Below are 9,908 nucleotides of genomic sequence, written 5' to 3' on the forward strand. Positions count from 1 at the left end.
GGGGACCCGAGACAAATACTCGATGCCGACTCATCTTTCTGGCGAGATCACAAGTCCTCGCTATGTTTTTTCTTTATACTGTACTGTATAGAACTCTGGGGTCATAATTATATAAGCACAATATATCCACTTATTATTTTACAAAAGAAAGCAATACGGGTCATTCATGGGGCAGGATACAGGGATCACGCAAATTCGTTATTCTTACAGTCAAAACTCATCAAACTCAAAAGGTATCGTGGAATTCCGGACAGCACAAATACTTTTCAAAGCAAAAAATAATCTGTTGCCAACTAACATTCAGAATCTTTTCACTGGAAGGGAAGGGGGTCATCATTTAAGGGGAACATTTGATTTCAGGATAAGAAAGGCCCGCACTACAAAAAAAACCATTCTGTATTTCAATTTGTGGAGTTAAGCCATGGAATACTTTGGAGGGGACGCTCAGGGAATGTTCAAACATCAATCAGTTTAAAGAAAAGATATAAAGAAGAAATTATTTTTACAAGGTACAGAAATGAGGGCGTTTGAGTATCATGGGGTGCTTAGTATTTATTTATTTACGTTTCTTTGTTGCTTTTTGTTTGTCATTGTGTTGTTCATGCTGTTTTATTTTTTGTTTTTTTTTATCATTCAGGTATTTTTGTTTTGTATTTGAGCTATGTATGTATGTTAAATGTTTGTGTGTGAGATATATGTATGTATTAATATTGTGTAGGTATATGTTTAGTGTTCTAGCGATCATCAGGTGGATTTAGTAATTTAGTATTTTGTTGGGATAAGTGAGGCAAAATGATTTATGGCTGGGTATTTAGGGATTATTAAAAGGCGGGGGATTAAATAAATTATACTTCTTCCCACTCCTTTTCAGGCATGTGAATATGATTTATGGTTTTCTTTGTGGTTGTATCTTGATTGCTACTCTTTTAGTTTATGTATGTATGTATATGTGTATGTATGTATGTATGTATGTATGTATGTATGTATGTATGTATGTATGTATGTATGTATGTATGTATGTATGTATGTATGTATGTATGTATGTATGTATGTATGTATGTATGTATGTATGTATGTATGTATGTATGTATGTATGTGTATATATGTATATGCATGTATTTTTTCTTGTCTTTTCATTTGTGGACAGTAATCTAATTTTTTTTCCACGTTTGAAATAAACGAAACGAAACGAAACTTCTTAAACAGTAAAGATCTCCATAAGGGACCAATCATTGCAATATAAGAAATAAAAAAATAATAAAATCTAACTTCTATATCGAACTGAAAAAATCTAACTTCAACGCAGGTGCTTGACTACAAATATAACGTCTTAAAAAAGGAAGGGCACCATTCTTTCTTTTTCATTACAAACTATTTTTGTTGCTGTTTTGGTAAATATATCAATTTTATAATTTTTTAAATGTCGATATTCGAAGCAAACATGCAACACACGGTTTATTCATTTATTCATTTATTTGTTACAACACATGCTGCAGGCAGTCCTGAGTGACGTCATCGCTGGGCTGAACTCCAATTGGCTTACCTGAGAGGTAATCGAAGCGCGTCCAGCGCTTCGCTGTTGTTCCGCGTTCGCCTCTTGGACGACGACTCGCAACTTTGACCGAATACCCTGCTTGACGAAAATCGAAAACCAACTTGATGTTTAGAATGAATTTACTTGCATTTGTTTTGGCTGTGCAAATATACAGCGTGACGCCTGGTAAGTAGGACTTTTCGGTTTCTTATCCTAAAGATTGACGCTCTTGATTTGGAAGTGACGCAGTCATTATTGTTTATTGCTTTTGTTTTCGCCACTCGTCTGTACCGTCGCATTTTAAGTTCTTTCACTTGAACGCCCGTTTTGTCACAGTCATACGGGAATACATTGCTATTATTATAAATGTAATAAAGTTGGAAAACTTGAAAATGGCACAAATCAAAGTGATGTGCCCCAGCATAAATATGCAATCGATGAAATATGGAAAAGCTGAGGCACAAGAATGAAATGTTGTACAGGGGAGTCTTTGCAATTAATAATTAACATTTCACAGTCATGGCAATAAAATTGTGTCTAATATTTCAGAAAAAAAACATTGTATAGCCTCCTTACATTATTATTTCGATAAGAGTTATCATGTCTCCGTAAATTATATAAGGCAGTTCTTTTGTTCAGACAAGTGACATTTATTTAGATGTTACCTGCTGACAGTTTCGACTGTGAGGAAGACGGGAGACACAATCGAAACTGTCAGCAGGTAACATCTAAAAGTGTTTCACTTGTCTGAACAAAAGGATTGCCTCATATTATTAGTGGATTTTTTTTTTTTTTTTTTACAAATTAAGAAGGTTGGCAAAAGTTACGTCATTCGATTTCGTTCCTCAGTGGATGTCAGTCACTGCTGAGGGGCATCGAATATCTCGCTTAGAGCGTCACACTGAAATCGAACATATTAACAACCGAAAGAAAAAAACATAGGCAGGTTGTCAAATTCAAGTTTGACAAGTTTGTGCGGAAGAACGCGTTTGGAGAAACATGACATTTCCAATTTCAAGTGCTGCAAAGTTCCATCTGCAGGCAGAATCATTGAAAATATGAAGATTGATTTGATCATGTGTGTCATTTTTGTGTTTGTCTTCCAGTCATTCACACGCTCAGTTATTTCCTGACGGCCTCTCAAGATGCAAATCTACCAGAATACTGGAAGGCCGCGTATGTTGACGGCGTTCAGATTGTGCACTTTGACAGCAACCACAGGAAAGCAAAAGCGACACAAGACTGGGTGGGCAAAATCACAGAAGATGATCCGCACTACTGGGAGACAGAGACGGCGAACAGTATTGTAAATGCGCAGGCCTTCAAAGTCAACATTGAAATCGCTAAAAAGCGCTTCAACCAAACTGGAGGTTTGTTTACGTCCAACCTTCTGCTCGTCAAATGACACTTTTTTTGTCACTGCTGGCTTCTCTCTCATCATTGTCCTCGCTGAATCTTGTGCGCCATCCTTTCAGGTGTTCACATGTTTCAGACGATGGTAGGCTGTGAATGGAATGATGAGACTGGGGAGGTTGATGGTTGGGACCACGTCAGTTACGATGGAGAAGACTTCATATCATTTGAGCTGAAGACGATGAGCTGGATCGCAGCACATCCGCAAGCTTTCATCACCAAACTCAAGTGGGACCAATTGGAAGAGAGGAGTCAATACCGCAAGAATTTCTTCACTGAGGTGCTTCCTTCGGAGTTGAAGAAGCACGTGAGCAACGGGAGGGACTTCCTGACCAGAACCGGTACATTGTCCTCTCACGCCTTCTCTGCGTCTTTCAAGCAATGTCCATCTTTGACGCTCTTTCAAGTTGTTTCTTTTCCTCCATGCACATCCTCCACTCTTCTCTCCATCTTTGCGCGCAGAGCTTCCCAGGGTGTCTCTCCTGCAGAAGACGCCTTCCTCTCCAATCACCTGCCACGCCACGGGTTTCTACCCCAGGACGTCGGACCTCTTTTGGAGGAAGGACGGCGAGCAGATCCACGAGGACGTGGAGATGGGGGAGACCCTCCCCAACCACGACGGAACCTTCCAGACCACGGCCGACCTGAAAGTGGAGCTGACGCCCGCCGCGGAGGGCCGCTACGAATGCGTGTTCAAACTGGATGGCGTCCGGGAGGAGATGGTCACCAAGCTGTACGCCAAAAGCATCCTGAGCAACGCGCGCATCCAGGGTGAGCCACGCGTCGGACACGGCTCGGCGTCACGCCCACAGTCGTTCACGTGTCTCGTTTCCTTGTGAAGAAGAGGAAGACAGGAAGACGGCGGTGGCCATCGCTGTCCCGCTGGTGGTCCTGGCTTTGGTGGCGGTGGCGGTGGCGATGGGGGTGTTCCTTGCCAAGCGTCCCAAAAGCCAACAAGGTGAACGACGACACAAATGTTGGCTCCGTTTGTGGCGATTCCTAATCTCCTCTCGCTTCTCTTCCATTTCAGCCAATTACGCTCCAGCTTGTAAGTGAGACGTTTTTCGCTTGCTGTTTTGAAAAAATGCCAATGCCTTGAACGTATTTTCTTTTATGCTCCCTCAGCCAGCACCTCATCTTCTGAGAAGGATTGAATGAACCCCACTAAGGTTGAAGGGATGTCTTCTTTTCTTGGGTGCCACGCTTGATTGAATCACATTACAACTGTATGAAATACTTGGAAATGTTTCTTATTTCAAATTGAAGTGCGACGGTTTAGTAAGTGCGGTGAATTCTAATTGTATTTACTTCACTAGTTCTTCCAAATACCGCTAGAGGGAGCCAACATGCCACAAGTGATATCCGCATCACGCGTTGCTTTTTTTTAAGTGCTTTTTTGTTAAGTGAGCTACTGATCTATTTGATACAAGTTTGAGTATCATTATAAAAATGTTTGAAATGAGGTTTCTGGTCACTGTATTGGATATATAATTTAGCAAGGATAAGCAAGAAATGTATCATAAAGAACACGTCTTTTTTCTGTTGTCTTCTAAAAAAAACATACAAAACACATTCCTATTTACAGAAAAGTCCATGTGGAGTTTATTTTTGATATTTTTATTTTATTTTTTATGTGTATTTTGATCAAGAGACAATTCAACTTTAGCAAGTAAACGCATATTTACATACTTGAGAAGGAACAAGTTGAAGAAAATCTTATCGTTCCTGCCCCCTTCCACATAATAATAAAATAAAACAAGAAACTTCATCAAGTACAAACTAAACACCTCACGAGAAAATATATACAAAACCAGACAAGAAATAACTCAATTCATAAATATAAAGCGAAATGTCGACACTTACGGCTGTCCATATAATCTTCTTGTTCTGTCGTTATAGATTTTTTTCAATTGGAATATATTTATACAATACTTTATCTCATTAAAAAAGAAGGCACGAATAGAAATCGATGGAATTGAAATTGAAAGGGTGCAGGAAAACAAATTTCTTGGGGTTATAATAGATGACAGGCTGAGTCGCTGAGTCAAACTATGGAGCAGTGTAAGTGAGGAACTCAAGCAAAGTCCAAATATCCACCAGTTTAAAAAAAAATTCAAAAATGGCGGATGGCTACATAAAAGCAAAAATAAAACAGGATAATAAGTTGAAAGTGTCAATCAATCAATCAATCAATCAATCAATCAATCAATCAATCAATCATTTGGCTTTTTAAATCCACATACAGCTCCACAGTGACTTAAATTTGGCACTTTAAAGTGTTATTGATTGTATTTGATTTGTATTCATTTCTCCACTCCTTTTATGTTTGAAATATGTTCGGAATAAAGACTCTTCATCATCAGTTACGCATTCAAATAAATCATCGATTGTCATATGTTCAACTGCTCTGCATTTCAAGTCACGGCCAACAAACAGGCCCCTCCCCCTCCTTCTTGTAATTGCCTGCTACACCGCTAAAAACAACTAGCACGTCCCAAACATGGGTCCGAAGAAGGCACCAGCGGCTCCCCTCTCTTCGGTGGAGGAGGTCGATGATATTAAAAAGGCGTTGGACTTCCTCACTGAAGAAGTCTCTGCTGTCAGCCTGGAGCAGAAAGCTCTCCTTAAGCTGGTTGAGGAGCTTAAAGCTCTCCGCATCCAGAATGAGGAAAAGGAAAAGAGAATCACCTTCCTGGAAAGCAGGGTTGCCGACCATCATCGCCCGGCCATTGGCCGCTGACGAGGGAGGGGAGCCCGGTGATCTGGATGTTAGCTCCACGGAGCGACAGGTGGCTACTTTCCTGCAGTCCAAGGGGATACAGCTGGACCAATACCAATGATCATCCTGCAGGACTGTAAGGTAAACTCCACTCACAACCATGACACACACCGAAAGAAGTCACTTGAAGACAGCAGGAACATAACTCCGAGGATTAATGAACACGACAATCATTTCAATACACTGACCACAGTTCACTGGATATGGAACATGATATAGACCCGGATAATAACCTCTTCAACTCAATGAACAATAACTGCAGTTACTATACAGAATTTAATGGAATCAATCAAGATAGCAAACTGTCCATTCTACATATTAACAGTAGGAGTCTGTATGCCAACTTCACAAACATTAAGGATTATCTTCATCACTTTACTCGCCCATTCAACATGATTGCAATAATGGAAACATGGATCAACACAGTAAAAGGGGCGGACTTTGAGCTGGAGGGATATGACTTTCTACACATAGATGGACCAAACAAAGGTGGCGGAGGAGTTGCGATCTATGTGGAAAAGACATTAAACGTCAGGGTGATATGTCAATGGTAGTTAACAACAGATTGAAATGTGTGGAACATTTTTATTCTGGTATCATGCAATGTATATCTCACTAGTGTGACCGGGTCAGGTTGGTGCGGGATTGTTTGGGCCTTGGTCCAGGAACGTAGACTCATTGGCACCAGACACATCTGGTTTCCATGAGCAACTGACAACTAGCCTGAACTTGTATCCAAAAATCACGAGACCAACCAGAATAACTTCTCACTGTGCCACTCTTTTTGATAATATATTCACAAATGACATTATAAACAGCACAATAAGTGGGTTATTAGTCAGCGACATCAGTGACCATTTGCCAGTTTGTATGGTTTTTGATGACAACTAAAAAATGACTCAACCGGCCAAAAAACTGGAATACAGAAGAATTAAAACACAATAAACGCATTGAAAAATGGTTTAATGTCACAAAACTGGGATACTATATACAATGAAAATAACATTAACTGTGCATATGAGGAATTCTTGCCAATTTTCAAAAGGTTATATGACAAATACTGTCCTGTCACAGTAAATAATAGGAAACTAAATTATGGAGATCATCCCTGGATCACAAAGGGCTTACAAAATGCCTGTAAAAAGAAAAATACACTTTACAGAGAATTTATAAGACCGAGAACTAAAGAGTCAGAAAATAAATACAAACAATATAAGAATAAACTTCTTCCTTCTCTTTCTTCTTGAAGCCTTTGCATTCCTTTCAGAAGATAGGCCATCGATGAAGAGTTTCCACCCTCGTCTGTCTTGTGTCATTTTCTCCAGCTGTTTCCACGACAGTCCCATCTTCTTGACATCCAGCTCTGTGCTCCTTCTCCAGATGTTTTTGGGTCTCCCTCTGCTTCGTTTGCCTTGTGGGTTCCATGTAAACGCCTGCTTGGTTTTAGCCATGTTGTTTTTCTCAGGGTATGTCCTATCCAGCTCCACTTCCTCCTCAAAGCCTGTATCTCTATTGTTTCTTGTTTGGTGCGGTCCCATAGGCTGGTGTTGCTGATGCGGTTGGGCCAGAAGATCCTGAGGATGCGTCTTAGGCAGTGGTTTGTGAAGGTTTGCAGTTTGGCGGTGATGTGTTTGGTGGTCCTCCATGTTTCTGATCCATATAGCAGCACTGTTTTGACCTTGGAGTTGAAGATTTTGAGTTTAGTATCGATTGAAATAGTTTTGGTTAGACATCCCTGTTTCGCTCCAGTGAGCACGGTGAATGTTTTCTGTGTTGGTCCCTGGTGCGGCACTTGGCGCTGCATGTCCTGATATGAGCTTTTGACGATGTTGATGAACTTACGGGGTATTCCGTAATGTGCCGTTAAGCTCCATGATAGCTTCCGGTCTACGCTGTCAAACGCCTTTTTGAAGTCTATGAAATTTACGTAAGCCGGGGTGTTCCATTCTCTGGATTGTTCTATGATGATCCTAAGGGTAGCAATTTGGTCAATCCATGATCTTCCACTTCTGAAAGCAGCTTGATTTTCTCCGAGCTCCTCGTCAACTCCTTTCCGTAGTCTTTCTAAGATGATGCGGCTTAGCGCTTTGCTCGGTGTTGATAGCATCATGATGCCTCTGTAGTTTTGTGCTGCTGCTTCCTGTGCTTCTTTAGCCAGCGCCTCAATGTAGTTTTTCTTGTCCCGTTTGGCACTTTTCCTTACTTCCTCGTTTGCTTCCTCGTAGTCCTTGTGGGCTGCGGCCTTTCTCGCTCGTGTCTTGCATTTGTTTAGTGTATCCTTTTTGGCCCTCCTTTCTTCTATCTTTTTTCCAGGTTGACAACCAAGGTTTATGGTTTGTTGTCCTTTTCCCTAAAACTTCCAGACAGGTCTCCTTCCATACACTTTTCAGGCTCTTCCAGTATTCCTTCACTGGTTGTTCTTGCAGGGCTTGAAACCTGTTCTGGAGGGTGGTTCTACACAGCTCAGTTGTTCTAATGTCCCGGAAGAGCTGGATGTTGTACTTTGTTCTGTTCCCAGCAGGGGTATTGCGGAGTTGGAGTTTTGCAGCCAGTAGGTGGTGGTCCGATCCAGCGTCTGCCCCCCTCTTTGCTCTCACATCCAGGAGAGACCGTCTGAACTTCCGGTTGATGCATATGTGGTCAATCTGGTTTGGTTGGGAGGTATCCAGGTGGCTTTATGAATGGGTTTATGGTACATCAATGAAACGTTATAGAGTTTGTTGGCTTCCGTCAGTCTCGAGAGACTATGGATTATGTGCCTTGGTGGTCATTGGTTGCCGGACCTGCAGTTCCTTCTGTGACTGAACAGTCCAATTCTGGAGCCGCATGCCCTGTTGCAGATGTCACAGCTAAAGGCAGTAGAGTTTCGGGGTAGCTGAGCATCTCTTCTGTGTCTTTGAGCCCTTTTCTCTTCCATTTTCTTCTCTCTGTTCTCTTCCGTTTTCTTGATGACTGATTTGGTAACGGCTTTCCACCCTGAGCGATCTGCGGCCAGTGTCTCAAATTGTGCTGGTGCGATGTTGCCCTCCTTCAAGCTCCGTTTACAAACATCTTTGAAGCGGAGAAGTGGTCTTCCGAGTGGTCTAGAGCCAGAGGCGAGCTCACCATACAATACGTCTTTGGGAAGTCGACCATCTTGCATACGGGATACATGGCCGATCCACCGCAGACGTCTGTTTGTAAGGATGGCAAACATGCTGGAAATTCCTGCTCTGGTCAAGACCTCTTTGTTGGAAACGTGATCCTGCCATGAGATGTTGAGGATTCTTCTTAGACAGCGCTGGTGAAAACTGTTCAACTTGCGTGCCTGATGACTATACAGCGTCCAGCTCTCGCTCCCATACAGAAGTGTATTCAGCACGGAGGCCTGATACACTGAGATCTTGGTTTTAATGGTGAGCGAGCTATTTTCCCACACCCTCTTTGCTAGGCGGGCTAGCACCGATGAGGCCTTGCCGATTCTGCCATTGATCTCTTTGACGAGGCTGAGACTGTTAGAGATGTTGGAGCCAAGGTAGGTGAAATCTTCGACCACATCGAGGCAACAGTCGTCAATTGACATGTGAGGGGTAGAGCTGACACCTTGGGCTAAGATGTTCGTCGTCTTTATGCTGATTGTCAGACCGAACTCTCTACAAGCATGGGCGAAGGCATTTATAAGGTCTTGGAGGCCGGCTTCGGTACGTGATGTCAGTGCCGCATCATCCGCCAACAGCATTTCACGAATGAGAACTTTGCGCACGCGTGTTTTTGCTCGAAGGCGGGGAAGGTTAAATAGGCTGCCATCACTTCGGGTGTCCAGGTACACCCCTTCTTCGGATGTCTCGAAGGCATATCGTAGCAATAGTGAAAAAAAGATGCCAAAGAGAGTTGGGGCAAGGACGCAGCCTTGCTTTACCCCACTTGTAATTGGGAAGGGTTCCGATTTTAATCCATCGCACTGTACAGTACCTTTCATATCCTTGTGAAAGGAGACAATCAGTCTCAGCAGTTTAGGAGGACAGCCAATTCTGTGCAGGAGTGTGAACAGACCCGTTCTTCTGACCAAATCAAAGGCTTTCGTTAGGTCTATGAAGGCGATGTACAGTGGTCGTTGTTGCTCACGACACTTCTCTTGCAGTTGCCTTAAGGAGAAGATCATGTCGATGGTGGATCTCCCTGTTCTAAAGCCACACTGGGATT

The 9,908-nt window shown here is 42.3% G+C and overlaps 2 protein-coding genes and 1 long non-coding RNA gene across 4 annotated transcripts in view; 2 read left to right on the top strand and 1 right to left on the bottom strand.

The window, feature by feature from the left end:
* Window positions 1–1,551: 1,551 nt before the first annotated feature.
* On the top strand, window positions 1,552–4,409 carry LOC148403347 (class I histocompatibility antigen, F10 alpha chain-like). 2 transcript variants are annotated; one of them, XM_088370797.1, is made up of 7 exons: window positions 1,553–1,720; window positions 2,641–2,904; window positions 3,010–3,288; window positions 3,410–3,718; window positions 3,789–3,905; window positions 3,978–3,995; window positions 4,073–4,409. In XM_088370797.1, exons 1-7 carry the CDS (start codon window positions 1,660–1,662, stop codon window positions 4,099–4,101), a joined length of 1,077 nt encoding a protein of 358 aa, XP_088226923.1. In that variant the 5' UTR covers window positions 1,553–1,659; the 3' UTR covers window positions 4,102–4,409. The 2 variants fall into 2 exon arrangements, with proteins under 2 accessions (XP_088226915.1, XP_088226923.1); XM_088370789.1 differs by having other exon boundaries at window positions 1,552–1,720; window positions 3,789–3,995.
* A 454-nt stretch (window positions 4,410–4,863) lies between these two features.
* LOC148403348 (uncharacterized) overlaps window positions 4,864–9,908 on the bottom strand; it is a 42,697-nt gene continuing 37,652 nt past the window's right edge. The window contains exon 3 of the long non-coding RNA XR_015857493.1: window positions 4,864–5,552. This is a non-coding gene — a long non-coding RNA (uncharacterized LOC148403348). The remainder of the gene's footprint in view (window positions 5,553–9,908) is intronic.
* LOC148403349 (uncharacterized) overlaps window positions 5,428–9,908 on the top strand; it is a 43,813-nt gene continuing 39,332 nt past the window's right edge. The window contains exon 1 of the mRNA XM_088371028.1: window positions 5,428–5,807. Within this exon, the coding sequence (XP_088227154.1) occupies window positions 5,784–5,807 (24 nt within the window). The 5' untranslated portion in view covers window positions 5,428–5,783. The remainder of the gene's footprint in view (window positions 5,808–9,908) is intronic.

This window comes from Syngnathus floridae, chromosome 1 (genome assembly GCF_059516105.1).
Source record: "Syngnathus floridae isolate MCC-2025c chromosome 1, RoL_Sflo_1.0, whole genome shotgun sequence".
In the NCBI taxonomy this organism is placed as follows: domain Eukaryota; kingdom Metazoa; phylum Chordata; class Actinopteri; order Syngnathiformes; family Syngnathidae; genus Syngnathus; species Syngnathus floridae.